General features: G+C 40.4%; 1 protein-coding gene and 3 non-coding genes across 4 annotated transcripts; 2 read left to right on the forward strand and 2 right to left on the reverse strand.

The window, feature by feature from the left end:
* Positions 1-7,697: 7,697 nt before the first annotated feature.
* On the reverse strand, positions 7,698-7,771 carry TRNAI-AAU. Its single transcript has one exon. It is a non-coding gene; the product is annotated as a tRNA-Ile (tRNA).
* Positions 7,772-13,237: 5,466 nt separating this feature from the next.
* Positions 13,238-13,848, forward strand: LOC125546358 (metallothionein-like protein 2C). The gene is made up of 2 exons (XM_048710603.1): positions 13,238-13,473; positions 13,563-13,848. Exons 1-2 carry the CDS (start codon positions 13,337-13,339, stop codon positions 13,660-13,662), a joined length of 237 nt encoding a protein of 78 aa, XP_048566560.1. The 5' UTR covers positions 13,238-13,336; the 3' UTR covers positions 13,663-13,848.
* A 2,448-nt stretch (positions 13,849-16,296) lies between these two features.
* On the forward strand, positions 16,297-16,370 carry TRNAV-AAC. The gene has a single exon. It is a non-coding gene; the product is annotated as a tRNA-Val (tRNA).
* Positions 16,371-16,432: 62 nt separating this feature from the next.
* On the reverse strand, positions 16,433-16,506 carry TRNAI-AAU. The gene has a single exon. It is a non-coding gene; the product is annotated as a tRNA-Ile (tRNA).
* Positions 16,507-21,487: the final 4,981 nt, after the last annotated feature.

Consider the following 21,487-nt stretch of genomic DNA (forward strand, 5'->3'; position numbering starts at 1 on the left):
CTTGAGGGGTCATCGCCCTAGTTACATGAAATATTGTTGTGAACATGGACGTAATTTCTGTTACTTGTAGTGTTCTTTTTACTGCATTTACAGTTGATGCCATGGGTATTTTTAAATTCCCAGCTTCTCTTTGTGGTAAGTTATCCCAAATCATCGGGAATTTTTTATGGGGTGATGAGGAGAATAGAAGAAGAACTCATTGGCTCGCGTGTGACAAGATGACGAGACCAAGAGGTGAAGGGGGTATGGGCTTTCGTGATCTTATACTATTCAATCAAGTGCTTTTGGCGAAGCAAGCTTGGCGATTATTGTTATTTCTGGACTCTTTTGTGTGTCAAGGTGATGAAAGCTAAATATTATCCTCATGGGCATCTTATTGATACGGTCTTCCCTCAAATGACATCGCTTACTTGGCAAGGTATTACGCATGGGCTTGAGCTGCTGAAAAAGGGTATCATATGAAGAGTGGTCGATGGTGCTAGTATAAATATTTGGAGGGATAATTGGCTTTCTAGGGAATCTGGCTTGAAATTTACTGATAAGAAAACCAAAACCAAGATCTAATGGTTGGTTGATTTATTCATGAGTGGCATAAGGAGATGGGATAAGAATCTATGATCACGCATCTACTTTACTCTGTGTGTTCTGAATTTGGGTGAGGGAGATCTCATCGTCTAGTAGGCTAGCACCATGAGAAAAACGGCTTGTTTTCGGTGAAGAGTAGGTATAGGTTGCCCTCAATCTCAAGGACAAGGAGATTGATTTGGGGAATTCCAGGGTGGCCGTAAATGGAGAGAGGAGGCTCTGGAATATTATTTGAAAGGCTAACGTTCCTCGGGAAATTAGAATATTTGTTTTGGCAGGCTGCCCCTAAGGCTAATGTGTTCCGTATGGCGTTGAGGGAGGTGTGGAATTTACAGGGTGTTCTGTACGGCGTTGAGGGAGTTGTGAAATTTACCATCCGAAGAGATCATACTAGAGAAGTTAACATTTCCTTTTGGGATTATATTGGTGAGTGCTTTAGCATCAAGGATGCGGAACTTAGAGCGACCCTCTCCGGTCTTTATATCGGTATCACTCTTCACAAGCCCATAACTTTGGAAATTGACTGTTCTTTTTTGGCTTACTTTCTTGTACATGATAATATGGACTTGACAAACCTTATTGATCTAAAAAAAGAAGTGTTGAGTGTCTCCATTATGATGAATTTGAAAATCTCTGAGATTAACAAGAAGGCTAATATGGTGGCACATGAGATTGCGAAGTTTAGTGTTGTTAATAGATGGTGTTCTTATTAATAGTGTTTCGACCTTTGCGGCAAATGTAACAAATACGGATGTTGTATTATATGGGTGGGGTAATTTTTTAAAAGAAGTTTTGTCCAACAAAAGAATTACGTTTTAGCTAGCTCGTGAACAACTGGGTTGGCATCCAGTTTTCATAAGATATCTCTACAAACTCCATTGATAAAATTATGCAGTTGTGAATAATCGCTGTTAAAGACATATCTCCTCCCGTCTGCATGACCACAATGAACTACAAGCAATCTGATTGCATGACGATTGGGTTACACCCCTAGTAGCGTGCCAGTTCTATTCTACTACCTCCGTTCTTGAAAAAATATACTTCCAACTTTATTAAAAAGTCAATTTTTTTTATGTTTGACCGTATTTATACAATAATACATCAACATTTATGCCATCAAATTAGTAGCATTAGATTCATGATAAAAATATTTTCATCATATGCCTTTTGGTTTCATAAATATTGATATATTTTTGCGTAAACTTGGTCAAACTTTGAGATGGTTTGACCCTCCAACAAAGTTGAAACTACACTCTTTCAAGGATGAAGGGAGTATCTCACAAGGCTAGGATCTCTACCATCGATGCACCTTGGACATATGATAGCTTACTGCATGACCCTGCCTCTTTCCTCTAGAAATTTGGCTATTGTGACTGGTTTGTCAAAAGTTCTCCTACAAAATAAAAAATTTGATGGGTTGTAGAAGTACAGATGGATGTCCAATGTGCCCATGGGCTTGGTTGGCGCAAAGCTTAGATGAAATAAATGGGTGCTAGGCGCAATCCGGGTGTGTCTCTACAGCTCGATGACAACGTGGTTCAGCTACTGCATCTGTATACTAGACATAATGGCATGAAAGCTACTCCCTCCGTCCTAAAATATAAAAACGTTTTTAACACTAGCATAGTGTCAAAAATGTTCTTACATTCTAAGACAGAGAGAGTATCTTCTTCCGCATGAACAAAGATGATAACCCCCCCCCCCCCCCCCCCCCCCCCCCCCCCCCCCCACCCTCCGCGTCCCCCCGTGACGAGTACTTTAATCATGACTTATGTCATTACTGGATCATAGCTGTAGAAGTAGGGATGGATGACTCAATGCCCTACTAGCTCCATGGGTAGGGTTCAATGCATAGCTAGGCCCCGAGCAATAGGGCCTTGGCCCAGGGCATGGCAGCAATTCTCCTCGATGACTTATAGCCATAGTGAAGATTTTTCAACTTTGTGTCACTAGCACGAAGGTAGCAGGGGGAGTTGGTCAAACCTGGCTACGACCCTGGCTGGGTTGGCGCAAAGCTAGCTAGGAATTGTGCGGTGCACGAGCCATCCACATCCTCATCTGCAGCTCTATGGCGATGGGCATCAGCTATTGCATTCATGCACTCGACAAAAACACTGTCATGTGTAAAAAAATTTGTACGAATGGATTCTAAGTATTAGAAGGATAATACAAAGATGGATATTTAAAAAAATACTTAAGAGGGTAGTTAGAACACCTCTGCATGTTCTTGATAGATGAAAACAAGGGAATTAGCTGAGTAGTACATCTGGATGCTCTATGAGCCAGCTGGTGAGCTACTAGATTGAGTTTTCTTGGGATTATGTAACGTTCTTGTGATATATGGAGGCAACACACTAACAATCACATAGGATTTGACATAGTTTCTAGGATTCCATTGCAGGGTAAAGTGAGTTCATACGGAGAAGGATAATGGAGTAAGAGGTCAGAGGTGTTCGACAAGAAGCCTTATGTGATAATTTCTACTCCCTCTGTAAACTAATATAAGAGCGTTTAGATCACTACTTTAGTGATCTAAACACTTTTATATTAGTTTACGGAGGGAGTACATCTATAGGTTCCAGATTCATCTTTTAAGAAAACAACTAGGTTATTTTTCATGTCGGCCCGTCTAGAGTGCACAACAGGGCCACACCACTTCGGGCGGGTCCCTTCTTCATGTTGTCGTACTTCTCAATCTTCAAACCTTATTGTGTCATCACCTTGGTTGTGACAGATTAATGGACAACGAAGTTGATAGATTCTCAGTTGGGGCCTAATGGACCGGTGCCCTAGAGCACCATCAAGGTTTTGACCTTGACCCGCTTGATCAACAAATTATATATCACAGCTTCAAGGTGTTAACAAGGAAACGAGTCAAATCTGTGTTGTTTAGCTTGAGAGGACCTTACATTTGGGATCGCCCGCAGAGACTCCTAGTTTTTTTTTGAGCAAAACAAGCTAGGCTTTATTAATCAGTTACGTTTACAGATATAGCACCCGGGTCATGAGGAAGACCCAGCCATAGATGCCTCCCTTGAGGTAGAGAAACACCAAACCTAGCAAGCCTATGAGCGTCAACATTGGAAGCTCGAGGTTCGAAACAAAAAATACACGAAGAAAAACCTTGAAGACTCTCTAAAATTTCTTTTATAACTCCTCCATCCTCTCCTCCTACACCTTGATGGATGTGGCTGATGCATTGCTGACAGTCTGAAGCTACTTGAATATACTGCATTCCTAGATCTTGAGCCAAAGCAAGTGCTTCCCTGCAAGCAAGAGCTTCCAGTATAGCTGGGTTGACAAGACCACGTATAGCTAACAAAGATGACCCAAGATATGCTCCGTCTCGATTTCGGCAGACTGCAGCCGCTGCTCCCATGTTGTGATGAACGGACACACCCGCATCCACATTAATTTTAACATATCCCTCAATTGGTGCAATCCATTTTCCTCTAACATGGCTATCTTGTTGCACTGTTATCACACATCCTTCTTGCCCAATATTTAACTGATCAAATTCTGTGATAAACTTCCGAACAAAAGCATGTGTGTCATATGGGTTCTGAGTAATTGACTCATGAATCAGTTTTCTTCTTGCATACCATATTGCCCATAAAGTGACTGCCATACGAACAAACTCATCATGTTTGAGAACCTTCAGCATAGCGAACAACCAATTTTTAGCTGATGGTTCACTTGTTGCTATCATGTGCTCCAACAAGTCATGATCCACTAGCACCCACACGCAGCGCGCCATCGTACACTCGAGCAGGCTGTGACGCCATGAGTCCCGAGCACCGCAGACATAGCACTCCTCCTTATGCGACATATTTCTATTTTTCTGCACATCTTCGGTGGGGATAGAATTCTTGGCTAACCTCCATAGAAACATTTTAATCTTTGCAGGTATCATAACATTCCAGAGGGAGGTCCAAGATTTACTCATATCGGTCATATTAGACGTACCTGGCCGTTCTTCTAGCCAGTTTTCCCTCCTCTTTTTTTATCTCCACTACCATCTTATATGCAGAGCGAACAGAAAAAATCCCGTTCTTCTCAAAACCCCATGACCAGAAATTGTCTACGTTTCTTGTACAGACTGGAATTTGCAAGATCGCATCTGCATCATATGGTAAGAACACCTGCTGGATCGGCTCGGCATTCCATCTAGCATTTCCATGGTCCATTAGCTCGGACACTAGTTGTGGAGGTTGAGCAATCAACGAAACAATGGGTCTCATATTTTCTGTCTGTGGAATCCAGTTCATGTTCCAAATATCCGTCGTAGTTCCAGTACCCACCCTGCGAATAAGACCCAGCTTTAAGGTATCTCGCCCTTCCATCACTGACCGCCAAATCTGAGAGGGATGATTACCAAGTTCGGCTGTCCAAAATCACCACCCGGATAGTATACAGCCTTAAGGATTCTAGCGCTCAAGGATTCTGGGTTTTGAAGAACTCTCCAGGCCTGCCTAGCAAGGAGTGCAAGGTTAAAAATTTCAAAATCTTTGAACCCTAAGCCCCCCATATACTTGGGCATACTCATAGTGTCCCATGAAACCCAATACGGCTTGCGTTGTCCTCTCTTACTGCCCCACCAGAACACATTAATCATGGAAGTTAAACTCTTGCATAATCCTCTTGGAAGTTTTAAACAGGACATAGAATACACCGGGATAGCTTGGGCTACTGATTTAATGAGGACCTCTTTGCCAGCTGCTGACAATAATATCTCCATCCATCCCTGTATTTTGCTCCACAAACGATCCTTGAGATATTTAAACACCCCATTTTTGAACTTCCCACATCAGATGACATACCAAGGTATTTCTCCTTCAGTTGTTCATTAGGGACATTCAAAATAATTTTAATAGCATATCTTACCTCTTCTGGGCAACCTTTACTGAAAAAGATAGAAGATTTGTCTTTATTAATTCTCTGCCCTGAAGCTCTAGCATAGGTTTCCAAAAGAAGAGACACCTCTTCAGCCCCCTCACTATTTGCTTTAAAAAACAGCAGGCTGTCATCTGCAAACAACAAATGGTTAACCGGTGGAGCCGATGAAGCCAGTTGTATTCCTGCCAGACTGGATGACTGAACTCTAGATTTCAAAAGGCACGAAAGGCCCTCTGCTGCCAGCAAAAAGAGGTACGGTGAAATAGGATCCCCCTGACGGATACCCCGTGTTGGATTAAAAGCATCAAGTTTCTGCCCATTGAAAAGCATTGAGAATGAAACCGAAGTAACCATCCCCATCACAATGTCCACCCATCTCTGTGTGAATCCCAACTTTAACATTATTGCCTTCAGATAATTCCACTCCACTCTATCATAGGCTTTCATCATGTCAAGCTTTAGCGCACAGTGTCTATGCTTCTGGGCCTTGTTTCTCTTCATAAAATGCAGACACTCATAGGCAGCAATAATGTTGTCAGTAATCAAACGACCAGGAACAAAGGCAGACTGTTTCTCAGATATTATATCAGGTATCACAACCTTCAGACGGTTTGCTACAACCTTAGAGCTAATCTTGTAAAGAACGTTGCATAAACTTATAGGGCGAAATTGAGAGAGTAGCATTGGATTTTTTTACCTTTGGGATCAAAACTAGGATTGTGTTATTTATCTCTTGTGCACTCTCCAACCCTTCAACGATACTCAGTACTACCTTTGTGACCGCATCCCCACAAATATCCCAGTGCTTCCGGAAAAATTGTGCTGGGAAGCCATCAGGCCCCGGTGCCTTCTGGGAGCCATCTGAAAAAGTGCTTTCTTAACCTAGTGCAAGGTTGCATGCACGGTGCTGTTGTTGGTCTGGCCCAGTAAGAAGGTGGGCGTGTCAGGCTGACGCCACTTTCACATCATTGATGTTTTTTTCATTTTATCTTCACATTTTAGCTTTATTTTTAATATTTTTATATTTTGAAATATTATTAAAATATATGTATACATATATAAATATAATTTACATAAAAAATTGAAAAATGTTAATCATGCATTTCAAGAGATAAATATGTACACAAAATGTTAATCATGTGTACGAAAAGTGCTTGTGACATTTACAAAATGTCACGCGTTTAAAAAAACATACCTAACATCTATGAAATGTTTATACAATGTGAACAAAATTATTTGTGTAAATCAAAAACAAATATTTCATACATTTAAAAAATGGTTCATGAGTTTCAAAATGTGTTTGAAACAATTTCAGAAAAAGTATATGCAATGTAAACAAAGTGTTTGCATAACAAAAAAAATGTTTAATAGCATTAAAAAATATATGTGGCATTTTAAGAAAAAATCCAATGATTCAACCAGAAAGTCCTTGAAATTTTAAAAAAAATATTGTACAATGTAAAAAGGTTCCCATAGGCCAAAAAATGTTTATTTGCATTACAAAAATGTTCATGGCATTTCAAGAAAATATTCACCGTTGTTGAAAAATGTCCATGAAATTTTTAGGAATATATATACTGTGTTAAAGGTGTCCATGTAGTTTAAAATAATGTTTATTTTAATTTTAAAACTATGACGTCTATTTTGAAAAAAACTTATCTTGTTTTCAAAAATTATTCTGAAATTTGTTTAAAAAAATGTATATCATGTCTTTGAAAAATGTCCAAAGTATAAAAAACTATATTTCACATGTGCGCTGAAAATGTAAATTGTGTACTGAGAAGTAGATATGTGTTGAAAAAATAAAAAAAACAGACAAAGAAGTAAAAGAGCAAAGAAAACCAAAGAATACAAAGAAAACCTAGAAATAAAGAAAGTAAAAAACAGAAGTAATGCAAACAAAGAAAAATCTAAAGGTAACCAGTGAATACATAAATAGAAAACAAAGGCTAGCAAAAGGGAATAGAAAAACCAAAGAAACCAGTAAAAACACAAAATAAAATGGTAAAGAAAAAAACACAGAAAACTGGAGAGGAACGAGCGAACCCACAGCGATAAACAAGCGGCAATCGACTGCGCTAATGGGCTGTCCGAATTAGGTACGGGCGAGACATATCCTCGGCTCTCACATCTTGGCCCGGGGTACGGGCCTTGTTAACAAGGGTTTTCACATTTTCTACTGTGTAAAAAAAAGAAAAAGAAAAAGAAAAAGAGAATGGCCCATACAGGTCTCGAACCTGTGACCTTCGCGTTATTAGCACGACGCTCTAACCAACTGAGCTAATAGGCCTCTTTAGTGGTGAAGTGTTCTTCCTTGTATATATTACATTAATAGGCCCGTGCAGCACCTGTTCAGAACCCTGTGGTGAGAAGAAAAGAGCAAGCTGATATTATGAATCACAAGATGCAGCAACAAATCTTGGTCCGTGGCTATCTAAATTTCCATGTCACTATCAATGTTTGCGCGTATTCGTGGTTATTGGGGCCGTCTTGTCATTGTTACTGTGATGTGATGGGCACACAAATCATCTTGCAAGAGCTTCATAGTGATAAAGTCATACATATGCAAGCGGGTGAGTAACAGCAAGTATATATGCCTGCTCAAGGCGCATATTCAGACCCATTATTTCGATAATGCATCGATTTAAGCATTCCAAGAGAAAAAAAATCACTCTCAACTTCTGCGTCATAGGATCCATGCAGCCAAAATTTGTTTTTCATTATATGGAAAAAAGAACTATGTTTTCGCAGTATCCCTTCCTTCTCTATACTTTGATGGAAATATAACGTTGGCGTTCAAGACACCACATGAAATATCAGTCACCGGCTCACCGTTGGGTTCGTTCAGTCATCTCAAGTAATCAATCATTATCGCATCAATCTTTGGTTTGCGGCGTTTAAAAGCCATGTACATATGCACGGGGCTAAAAGTTGTATATCGATCTGATGATTAGAACAAAAGTTTAAGAAGAGGATAAATTAAAACCGCTAGTGGAACCAGCTGAGCTAATAGGCCGCTCTTTCTGTTTTAATGTTGTCCACTCGGACGTGGAGTTTCTACACCCAGGAGCAAATGCTCCTGGTGTGAACAGATAAATTCCAAAATAATTCTAAAATTCTAAAAAAAATTGTGGCATAGTTTCACAAATATTTGTTGTGCATGCAAAATTTCATTGCAAAATCACATTGGTGGAAGGCGTGGTAAAAAAACAAAACCGATGCTCTGAAAATGTTACTTACAAAAGCATTTTGGAGCTCTGATTTTGTTTTTTTGGCACGCCTTCCACCAATGTGATTTCGCGATGAAACTTTGCATGCACAACAAACATTTGTGAAAGTATGTCACAAAAAAATCAGAATTTTTTGAATATTTTTTCTATTTTTTGATTTTACTGTTCGCACCAGGTGCATTTGCTCCTGGGTGTAGTACTTTCCTGTCCACTCTTTCTTTACAACCTCTAGTGTAACATGATCGATCAATACATGTGCAGTGCCAGCCCTCCAAATTTGAGAGGGTGCTAGATGACTAAGATGAATGAGCTTTGGCCAGAGATGAAGGGGTTAACCTAGTGTATTATGCCAGTTTTGGCCTAAATAGTGTTCGATAATAGACTTGAAATAGTCTAAAGAATAAATTTCGCTGTGGAGTCATACCCCTTTGGCCCTAACTAAGCTCCGCCACAATAAATGTTATATCGGCGAGCCTGGGTGAATGATTAGAAGAAAAAGGTAATAAGAGAATGAATCAAAAGAAAGAAAAACCATCAAGGGGTTCGAGCTAAGAGAAGAAGTCATCTTTGCTCGTTGAAGCAATCTGCAAAATGCGACAATAGATCTTGCTAGTTCCCATCTCGTTGTCCATGCTTGTAAGTAATCGTCGCTGTTGGTATCTTTTTCTGTCATTGTTTCTGACTTCTTGTGATGTGATGTGCGCGCGAATCATCCTGCAACAGCTACAAGATAATAAAGCCATATATGCAGGCGGGCGAATAGTGCTCAAGGAACATCTCTATCGACCCGTCATGTCTATGTATATCCCTATATACATGTGTTTCTTCTTGATTGTTCGAAACATCAAAAACTGGTTTTTGAATTTTCCCAAAAAAGGCTTCATGGAGGCCAAGCTCCAAAATCAATTTTTGTGCTCCTGTGAAAAAAAAACTATGTTTTCATGACGCCCCTCAATATTCCTTCTCTAGATATATACCTGGATGGGAAATAACGGCCGACGTGCAGCACTCAAGGAGACATGTGAAATATCAGAGATTTTTATCCCCAGTACGTGCACAAAGTCATCATATGCGGCCAACTGTGCAAGCAAAATAATCAAGTCAAGAATTGCATAGCCCTAAATGGAGCTTTCCACTGGGGGCAAGAATTGGCACCACCCACTCAGTTTCCTTCTTACCTTTTTTTGCTTTGCTTTCATCCGCAAACTAACAAAAAGTGAGTTGATCTGTGATCTGTGTTAGAAATATTTAATGTGTGTTCAATAGTGCGCTTTGTCTGCTACTATACAACCTTTAGGTTTTGTGGTAGAATTTGGAGATGCTGCCGCGAGGTGTGTCCTATCTGGATGACCTTTTTTTTACTTTTTTTTGTTCGTCGATTTGATCGGCCTTAGTGCTTACCTTTGCTTAGCATCGTTTCAATAATTAATAATATAATTATGTGTATCATCTGATGCAGAGTCCGGGGGTAAATCCTCCTTTCTGAAAGAAAAAAATATTAACATATTTATTTCTATTTGACTGCACATGGCATGAAAAATCATAAATCTCTACAAGCGTACATAAATACAGTCATGTACATTTTGATTGGTTTTGCGGGTTTTTTTTTCAAAAGCATGAAAATACAAATAAAACAGCGAGGCTAATGAGCCTGAGATATTGTGGCATTTATCAATACCCAAGCCTTGAATAATTTATCGGTTATGATGCTTTTGGTTCGAAGGAATCATATAGAAATTTCAGAGGGTTTTATTTGTCAGAAATCTTTTCTATGGGACTTCCTTGATATTGTAGGTATGGAACCATAAAATATTCATATGGCCTCCTTTCCATGAATTTGGAAGATAATTTCTGTTGAATCAAACCTTGTGGTTCCTTGGTTCAGTGACAACTTTGCTTGCACCTATTGCTTAAGGAGATTCTTGTAATTTTCTCACGGATCAACAACACAACATTTCTATAGCTATATTATATGTTCTATATTTTGAATTCTCATAGGATTTAATACATCATGACATAAAGTTCCTACGTTGATATTGCTTGTTTATGTGCTTTTGAAAATCCGCAAACGAAAGAGGCCACGATTATTCAAAAATAGTGGAAGTGTGACAGTTATTGAAATAACAATGGAATAGAGATGAAAATGGTTGTAAAATTCCTCTTCCTCATGTAATACCGAAAAAGAAAAAAAAAAGCCGCCAGACTATTCTAGACCAAGGGGCACTGAGACTTTTGGCGACCTTAGGCTAAGAGGAAAACCTTTTTTGCCTCAGTAATATCAAAAAGGCAAGGGTCATCAACCAATGTATGGAATATAGTTACTTTTTTATGAAGATTTTAAAAATTGTTAGTTCAAAATTAACTCAATGCTTACTAAAAAATCACCAGTTAATACCATTATTTCCAACATCGTCAAGATCCTTCCTCTCCTGTAATAACACAAATTGTAATTACAGATTAGCACAAATAATAATAATTACAAAGTATGAATCAATTCCAACAACAAATGGATATTGGCTCTAGTTCCTTATTGTAAGAAAGAAGCTAGATAGAGACAAAGAGAATCAAATGATGGGAGGACCCTATCCTTATTCCTCTTCCCTATACGGCGATCCATCGGTCGCCCGCGTCCATCCTTTTGCCAAAGTATGTGTGTACGTAAAGCATCTCTCATCTCATCTCTCCTTCCTCCTGCTCGCTTGCCCTCTCTGCCTCACCATTGTTCCTCAAACCATCAACCAAGAACCACAAGAAGCTCCTAACCAATGAAAGCCTGATCTGCATCACTACTGAATTTTATTTGTCGTTTTAAGCGAGGACATGTTAATTATGTAATTACTGCATGAATATGGAAAAGGGTCTCATAATGTGATCATCGGTACCACTGACGTGGAGCACCGGAGGCCCTACAGAAAATATCAGTGATATTTAGTGTATTTCCACGTAAGAAACTAGTCGATTATATAGTTCACTTCTATAACAAACAAGTCAACAAGTGCATAGTTGTAGCTAGTTCAAGCGTTCCACCGGCGGGTGACAAGGACATATTGCCAGCACCCACTCGGTTCCTTCTCACCTCTATGTGATTTGCTTTCTTTTTTATGTAGATACACGTAACGAATGGGACATGCATGGGCATGTGCATGTTTTTATGGAAGATTCAAAAACTGTATTCTCAAGCCAGAAATATAGACCATTAGGTTCAGCTCTGCTAAACAATGGGTTCGGTTCTTTGCTTAGTCTTACGCTACTGTGATGTTATAAGGGATATAGCAAATTTCATTGGGTTCACTTGAACCCAATGATAATGAGTTGGCTCCGGCTGTGGGAGAGAAGAGAAAGGGTGCGCCGACAAGGAAATGGTGGGCTCAGTGAGGAGAAATGGGCATCAGGAGGGACCTTTGGAGGCATCGGTGCGGTGAGGAGAATAAATGGGGGGCCGTCAAGATGAGAAGTTGATGAAGGGAAGAGATATGATGCTTGCTGCTATATTTGTTGCCACTGTACTTGCTTCTAGGTGTTGTTTCTATTGGATTTTCTTGCTGCGAGCTGCCTCATGGAATTGAATGATAGTTTTCGGAGCATGATGAATGGTAGAGCAACAGATTGCGGGCGCCAACTCAATATGCTTCTGCTTCCGTGAAACCAAAAACTGTTGTGGTTATAGCTGTTAGAAATCATAGTTTTTTTAGTTGGGTTAGAAGTCATAGTCGAATTGGTAGTTATATCCCCCGCGAACAAGAAAAGAATTGGTAGTTCTATGATATTATCAAAAATATAAGAGAGAATTTGGATGCTCCGATGGAGATGGAAATGACTAAGAAGTGGAATCTTTTTACATGATAAACCATACGGAGATACTCCCTCCGTCTGGAAATACTTGTCGTAGGAACGTATACAAATGGATGTATCTAGAACTAAAATACATCTAGATACATTCATTTCTTGGACAAGTATTTTCGACGGAGGGAGTAGTACATATGACAGTATTTTGGACGGTCTGCTGGAGATACTATACCACACCCTTTGCGCCCCTTGGTATTTTTTTTTCTTTTAGAAACAGTATTTTCTTCCTCAAGTTTTGGAATTTGGTTCAAATTTGACTCACATACTAGTAACATTCAAGAGATAAGATTGTTCCTGCAATAATGCCTAAATCTTGAAGCATATAGGCATCATCGGTTATCGGCTGAGGTTGATATTTCCACCGACAACATGAACAAATAAAATTACATTAAAATAGGTATAGCTAGATTCCCACAGGTGACTTTTGGTTATAGTTCCTTGTAAGAAAGAAAGAAAGAAAGAAAGAAAGAAATAAAGAAAGAAAGAAAGAAAGAAGCAAGGTAGTGTAGTAGAGATATGGACAGAGAGAATCAAATTGGGTGATGAGACGGCCCTATCCTTATTCCTCTTCCCTAGGCGGTGGTCCCTCGGTTGCTCGCCTCCATCCTTTGCCAAAGTGCCTGTACCTATACGTGCGTGCAGCATCTCTTCTCCTCCTTCCTCCTGCCTATAAATAGGCCTCCACGCCCCTCCATTATTCCTCAAGCCAGCAAGAAGCACACAAGAAGCTCATAGCCAATCAAAGCCTCTCCATCTCCGAAGCTCCAACCGAACCGAGGATGTCTTGCTGCGGAGGAAACTGCGGCTGCGGCACCGCCTGCAAGTGCGGCAACGGCTGCGGCGGCTGCAACATGTACCCGGAGGCCGAGGCCGCCGGCGCCACCCTCCTCGTCTCCGCCACCGCCACCCACAAGGCGTACGTCCCTTCTCCTTCCTCATATATCATGCACTCGATCGTAACAATATGACTGTATGTTGATCTTGGTAAGGGTGGGGTACGTGCAGGAGCTCCGGCGGCATGGAGATGGCGGCCGAGAACGGCGGCTGCGGCTGCACCCAGTGCAAGTGCGGCACCAGCTGCGGCTGCTCCTGCTGCAGCTGCTAGATCGATCATCGATCATGCATGCACCGTGCGTGCAGCATCGATCATATCGATCTACTACTACCATACCATGTAACCGCTACCTGATCGAGGGCCTTATCTATGCACCTGACCTGCATCAGCAGTCAGGTGCCATGCCATGCTTGTTGTAAACAGGCCCCCCTAAATAAAATCTCCCTGGTTTAACTATACGTGTGTGTCTGTGCTATGCATATATCATCACCTTCTTTTTCTTTTTCTTCTTCTTCATGGCTCAAAAAACACTGTTTAAGAGCTGAGAGCGTTGAGAAAATTTGAAATGATCATAAGCAGAAGATTAAGATGTTGTGAGTTTTGCCCAAGAAAATGAATATCTAATAAATGTTGAAGACGTACCTGAACGGAAAATATCAGTGGATGCATCTTACCATGCATGCTGATGCTCGAAAAATAAAAAAGGATGCCGCTTTACCATATCTTTATCTTTACCTAATATTAAAGGGAGGATTGTTTCTCCAGTTTTTTTCGTTTACGGTGGGACCAAAATAATTTTCGTACGTCCCAGCGGTTTCTCCCGATTCCTTTCTGTCCGAAAAAAAAAGCACAGCACGCACAGATCCGTAATGGGCCGGCCTATTAGCATACCAACAGCCCGCCCCAGCAAAAACATATCCAAGAATAAATACTGCGCTGCAAGGAATTTAGGTAGCAGTCACGCGAGATAGTGAGAGGAAAAGATATTTTTAAATGTAAATATCTTTTGGAACGCGAAAAATTTGCAAAGTTGTTAATAAAAAACTGAAACTCAAACCTTCTTAAAAGAAAAACAATATTTCTATTTCTATTTTATTTTTTGAAACCTAATTATTTTTTAAAACAAGGAGGTACTGATGTGATTATTTTTGAAATTAGCAAACATTTTAAAAACACAAATATGTTTTGAACTTTAAATTTGTAAAGGCAAATATTTTTTAAAACATGTTTTTAAAAAAAAATGGGAGGTACTGTAGCTAAATTGCTTTAATCTATACCTATTAATAAAACTTGGCGAATATTTTAAATATGCGCACCTGATGGATTGTTTTAGTTCAATTTATTAAACTAGGGACATGGAAGGAATCTTTTTCTCTGTCGCGTCTTCACGTACGACCAGTTTCACTCAGCCCAGTGACTCCCGTCAAAATGCATGAGGAGTCCAACTAAGGTTTCATGGTCTATCTGATACAAACTACTCAATTTATATGATGACACATACATATAGTATGTGCAGTGCTTTTTCCTACTCCCTTTGTTCCTAATATTTGTCTTTTTAGAGATGTCAAATGGACTATATATCTCATACGGATGTATATAGTCATATTTTAGAGCATAGTTTCACTTATTTTGTTCCGGATGTAGTCACCTGTTGAAATCTCTAGAAAGACAAAAATTTAGGAAAGGAGGGAGTATTATATTAGCCAGATGATTAAAAAAACTTTGTTTAACGTTCTTGATCTTCGCCGGGCACGAAAGCGACTAAACAATCCAGCTATTGGACCTGGCCAACCTTGGTTAGTGACAACTGGTACCGCGACCACCGGCGACGAGGACGGCAAAGACGACAAGCGGAAGCATGTGTCTAATGTTATATTGAAATGGAGGATGTGGACCTGAGGATGAGGCATTAGTCATGTTTATTATGTTATGGGCATTAGGTGATGTCTTTAGCGATGCTCAGTGGATAAAGGGTGTGCAAGAGTTGTTTTCTCCCGTTGCAACGCAGGGCATGTTTGCTAGTACTTAATCATACGAGAAGATCAAGTTTCTAGCTTCGAATTAGTTAACTTGTGGACCTCGTCTCGACAAAAGATTTTAAAAAATATTCCCTTTGGGGGAAAGCAAACAAAGACTAAAATGAATCCTTTCGCCAAAAAAGATGGAAATAAATCATGAGCGCCACTTTGCGCACCAGCTGGTTAGTTTTTCAAGAATTATTCGCTTTACACAGGTTCCGACACGATAATATTGCACTTCGCTGGCACGACAATATTAGCAAGACATTTCCCCTTTTTTTCCACTGCCAAAAAACATATTAGCAATATATTTTAAACAACCGATCAATGCTACATATTATTATTTCACTTTACTGTTGTCATTGTGTTGTTTTCATATATTATTTTCTGTCGGATTGTTGGTGTGTGGCTGTATGCATCTTAGTTCTCTATGTGATTGATACTACTCTAGTTGCATTTTATTTTAGATTTACTACTCTAGTTGCATGGAAATCAGCTCAGTAGCATTTTTACTTTATTTTTTGCCTTGGCCCATTAATTTTTAGTACACACACGAACGGCCTTGGGCCTATTATTTACATGCCTAGCTGTACAGATGGTGCATTTCCATGAGCCCAAGTAGCATACTCTAGTTCATTTAACGGAAAACTCTGTTGGTATCTGAAAATGGGAAGAGTTTCTTTGCAAGAACAGTTCAGTAACACTAGGGTTGAGCCAACTATATTATGATAATCGTTGGCCTGCAATCAAGCTCTGCATGCGTTCACATGATGAATTCTTTTCTTGTGGATCAGTGACTTAAGCATATATATGTTGTAAAAATTTCCAGCTTCTACAGTTTTTTTAGTGTGTTATTCTAAAAGTGTTGGACAGATCTGTCATCAATGGTTTCGTGGTGTGGTTGGTTATCACGTCAGTCTAACACACTGAAGGTCTCTGGTTCGAACCCGGGCGAAGCCGTCCTAATAATTTTGTTTTTTTTCCGCACTTTCCATAGTGTTAGAAAAAGAAAAATGATATTTTGGCCCATACAGGTCTCGAACCTGTGACCTTCGCGTTATTAGCACGACGCTCTAACCAACTGAGCTAATAGGCCTTCTCCTTGTTTGGAAAGAGTTCTCTTCTATACTTCGAAAAACAGAATAAGACTTTTGGTGAGAGGAAAAGAGTAAGATCACTTGAGCCCTTTTTTGACCATTAAGCTGATGCTATAATCACAATAAAAAAAACATCTTTGCTCGTTAGAGCGATCTGCAAAATGCAGCAACAATCTTGGTTCGTGGCTATCTAGATTGCCATGTCACTATCCACGTTTGTATGTATTCGTGGCTGCCGGGGCCATTTTGTCATTGTTTCTTGCAACAGCTTCATAGTGATACAGTAATACCCCGCAAAAAAAGAAGAAGTGATAAAGCCATACAATGGAAGCAGGCGAGTAAGAACAAGTATATGCCCGCTCAAGGCGCATATTTAGACCCGTCATTTTGATAGTGCAGAACCCTAGCCACCCCTCCTCCTCCCTAGCCGCCCCTCCTCCTCTTCCCTTCCTCGCCGCCGCCTGAGGCAGCCGCCAGGCAAGCCCGGGGCGATGGTGGCGGGCAAGCTCGGTTGCCCTGCCTCTGCGTTGGGAACTCCGGATCTGGAGCAGCGACTTCATTGGCAAGGCACGGCCGGCTAGCAGTCGTGCGAGCGGTGGATCTAGCGTCCCGGCTGAGCGGGCGGTGGGATCCGGTGGTCGTTAGCGGCCGGCGGCGATTTCTGTGGTGGGCGGTGCACGCGATCTCGTGCCTCCCCTCCTCCCCTGTTCGGCGTGCGGGCCATCCTCGTCGGACCGCGCTTCCTTGGGTCGCCGGTTATGTACAGGAGGCGCTGCTGGTGGCGGGGATCTAGTTCGGGCGAAATCCCTGGTCGGCCCTGGCCGGCCACGTCGATGGCGACGCCTGAGGGCGCCGTTCCCCTTCTTGGAGGCGTCAGTATGAACTGATTCCCTCACTTCCCCTTCCCCTAGGTCTCCCGGGCGAAAGCCCTAACTTTGTTGGGCGGCGACGGCGCTCACGGCGCCGTTCCCTTTTTGAAGGCGCCTCTTTGGAAACCTTGGGGCTGGGTGGCGCTTGTGGGTGGTGGGCGATGGCGGTGGTGCGGCCCTATCCTAGTATGGATTTGCGTCCGTTGCTTGGAGATGGACTCGCGTATGTGGAGGTCGTCGTTTGGCGTCATGGTGGCGTCAATGGCGGAGGTACCTGCCAAGGTTGGCACCTCAATCTGCTATGAAGATGGACCAGTGGAAGATGGCAGCGACGACACATGTGAGTGCGTCGCATCGGTTTGTGACCCGGACCCGGTATGTGTCTCGATCGGGGCCTCCGGCTTTAGATGTTAGGCTTAGATGAGATGTCTGGGTATTTGGCCCAGCTTGCACCCCTTCATTATATGGATTGAAGTGGCGGCAGATGTTGCCAAGATGGCGGATTCAGACATATTGTTGTACTATTTTGTAAGGTCCTCAAGAATAATCAATAAAATGGCCGTATGCATCTCCCAGATACAGAGATCAGGGTCATCCTCCTTTTCTAAAAAAATAAAATTTGATAGTGCATTGATTTAAGCGTTCCAAGAGAAAAGAATCACTCTCGACTTCTGCGTCACAGAATGCATGCAGCCAAATTTTTTTTTCCGTTACGTGGAAAAATAACTATATTTTTTTGTAGTATCCCTTCCTTCTCTATACTTTGCTGGAAATATAACGTCGGGAGTTCAAGGCGCCATATGAAATATTGGTCAATGGCTTACCGTTGGGTTCCTCGGTCATCTCCATTAATCAATCATCACCGCAGTAATCTTTGGTATGCGGCGTTTAAACCCATGTGCATATACATGGAGATGAAAGTTGCATATCGATCTGATGATTAGAACAAAAGATTAAGAAGAGGATAAATTAAAAGAAAAATCATCACAAGAAGAAAGCAGGGAAGATTATATTTGCTCAATGGAACAATCTGCATAATGCAGCGAAAAATCTTTGTCCTTGTCTAGTTTCTTATTTCGTGGTCCATGCTTGTAAGTATTTGTCTTTGTTGCAACCTTTTTTGTCTATGTGTTCTAAGGCTGTGTTCAAAAATCCACCGCTCCGTCATCAGAGAGCGGAGCGCGCGGAGCGCCCTGTTTGCCGCTCTCCGTATTTTTACGGTATGCGGCTCCGCTTCACGGCAGAGTAACGGAGCGGAGTGACTCCGAACGAAGCCTAACTTTATGTGATGTGATGTGTATGCAAATCATCATGCAAAGCGTGCGAATAATAATCCTCTCAACATGCATCTCGATTCAAATCGACATGTCATGTCTACAGTTGCATCTAAGAGCCCGAGGCAAAAATAACCATTCCCAGTCACTGCATCATATGTTGCACATAGCCAAACTCTTTTGAGTAAGGGCGTATATCTCGTGACAAAACAAAAATATATTTTGAGGATATTCCTCCCTTCTCTAGGTATACATGGATGGAAATATATCAGCCAATGAGAATCACCCAAGACAACACGTGAAATTTCTGAGATATTTATCCCCACTATACTGCACAAAGTCATCATATGAGGACAATTGTGTAAGAAAAATAGTTTAATTCAAGAACTGCATAGCCATAGATGGAGCTTTCCGCAGGGGGCGACGAGAAATTGGACCACCAACTCAGTTTGCCTATCACCCTTTCCCATTGCTTTCATCTGCAAATTAACAAAACACTAGTTGAATTGAGATCTGTGTTAAAATCCTTACGTGCATTCTATTATTTTGTTCACATATTTATGTTTCATTTAATAGCACATGGCATGAAAAATCATAAATTTCTACAAGAATACATAATACTCAAGCATGTATATTAGGATTGTTTTTGTGATTTTTCAAAGCATGATAAATAAATAAAAAGAAATCCAGCAAGGCTAATGAGCCCAAGACCGGGTGGAATTTATTAATACCAAATGATTGAATAATATATGCAAGGAAAACAATGTTCGGACTTCTAAACAGTTATGATGTATTTCATTCAAAGAAATCATATAAAAAAATTGGAGGGTTCTATTTGGTAGAAATAAATAAATTATATGGGACTTATTTGATCGTATAAGTATGGTGACCACAAAAATGATTCGTGTGGCCTACTTTGCATGAATTCGAAGAAAAAAAAATCTGTTGAATCAAATCTTGTGTGAAAAAATTCATTGGTTTGACGGAAACTTCGTGCTCGTACCTAATGCTTAAAATATTCTTGTATATTTATTGGGTGCAACAAATCAACATCTATACATTACACATTCCTATATTTTGAACTCTCATCCTATTCAACGCCCCAGGACATCAAATACTTACTTTAATTTTTCCTGTTCTTGTGTTTTTGAAAACTCACAAACATGAGTAGCCCAAATTGTTCAAAAATAGTGGACGTGCGATAGTTATTGAAATACCTATAATAGAGATGAAAATGTTTCCAAAATCCAGGATGTAATACTAAACCAGAAAAAAAGAAAGTTGCTAGACCTTCTAACCCAAGAGGTACCGAGACTTTCATTGACCTCAGGCTGAGAGTAATACATTTTTGCCTCGTAAAAGGTTGAGGGTTATCGACTGATGTACAGAATGGAGTTACTTAGTTTTTTTAAAGGTTTTTTAGTTCAAACTTAACTTAATGCATATTCAGATTTAACCAATTAATATCATTATTTCCAACAGCTAGCCAACAAATATTTAAGCCGAACAAATCACCAAGATCCTTCCTCGCGTGAGATAGATGTAATTGTAATTGCAGAGTATAAATCAATTCCAACAACAAATGAATATTGGCTTTAGTTACTTATTGTAAAATGGTAACTAGCTAGAGACGGAGAGAAATCAAATGATGGAGGAGGCGGCCCTATCCTTATTCCACTTCCATAAACGGTGATCCCTTGGTTGCTCGTATCCATCCTTTTGCCAATGTGTGTGTGTGTGTGTTTGTGTGTGTGTGTGTGTGTGTGTGTGTGTGTGATTTCATCCCTCCTTCCTCCTATTCGATTGCCTCTAAATAGCAATCGCCATTCGCCATTGTTCCTCAAGGCAATAAGAAACAAGCACAAGAAGCTCCTAGCCAATCAAAACCCGGCCTGCATCACTATAGAATATGATCTATTATTTTTAGTGAGGATATGTTAATTATGTAGTTACTGCATAAATACAAAAAATTATAGCATAAATGTGATCAATACCGCTGACATGGAGCGCCGGAGGCCCTACACAAAATACTGGTGATATTTAAAATATCCCCACTTAATAAACAAGTCAATCATATGGTCCGCTGCTACCTCTTGAGCACTGCGTTGGTTTTTCCTTAAAGAGGACAGGGTGATGCAGCAAAGTAGTGTAAGTATTTTCCTCAGTTTTTTAGAATCAAGGTATCAATCCAGTAGGAGGCCACGCGCGAGTCCCTCGCACCTACACAAACAAATAAAGTCCTCACAACCAACGCAATAAAGGGGTTGTCAATCCCTTCACGGTCACTTTTATGATAAAGTGAGATATGATAGATATGATAGATATGATAAAGTGAGATCTAATAGATATGATAAGATAATATTTTTGGTATTTTTATGATAAAGATGTAAAGTAAATAAAGCAAAATAAAAATGGCAAAAGAAATAGCTTGTTGATGGAAGATTAATATGATGGAAAATAGACCCGGGGGCCATATGTTTCACTAGTGGCTTCTCTCGAGAGCGTAAGTATTACGGTGGGTAAACAAATTACTGTTGAGCAATTGACAGAATTGAGCATAGTTATGAGAATATCTAGGTATGATCATGTATATAGGCATCACGTCCGAGACAAGTAGACCGACTCATGCCTGCATCTACTACTATTACTCCACACATCGACCGCTATCCAGCATGCATCCAGAGTATTAAGTTCAAAAGAACAGAGTAACGCTTTAAGCAAGATGACATGATGTAGAGGGATAAACTCATGCAATATGATATAAACCCCATCTTGTTATCCTCGATGACAACAATGCAATACATGCCTTGCTGCCCCTACTGTCACTTGGAAAGGAC

Source organism: Triticum urartu, chromosome 3, assembly GCF_003073215.2.
Source record: "Triticum urartu cultivar G1812 chromosome 3, Tu2.1, whole genome shotgun sequence".
Lineage (NCBI taxonomy): Eukaryota > Viridiplantae > Streptophyta > Magnoliopsida > Poales > Poaceae > Triticum > Triticum urartu.

Bases quoted from the DNA above. Each gene is read 5' to 3' on its own strand.
- LOC125546358 (XM_048710603.1), top strand. From the start codon at position 13,337: ATGTCTTGCTGCGGAGGAAACTGCGGCTGCGGCACCGCCTGCAAGTGC. The intron at 13,474-13,562 runs GTACGTCCCTTC...GGGTACGTGCAG, and splicing joins GCCACCGCCACCCACAAGGC to GAGCTCCGGCGGCATGGAGA.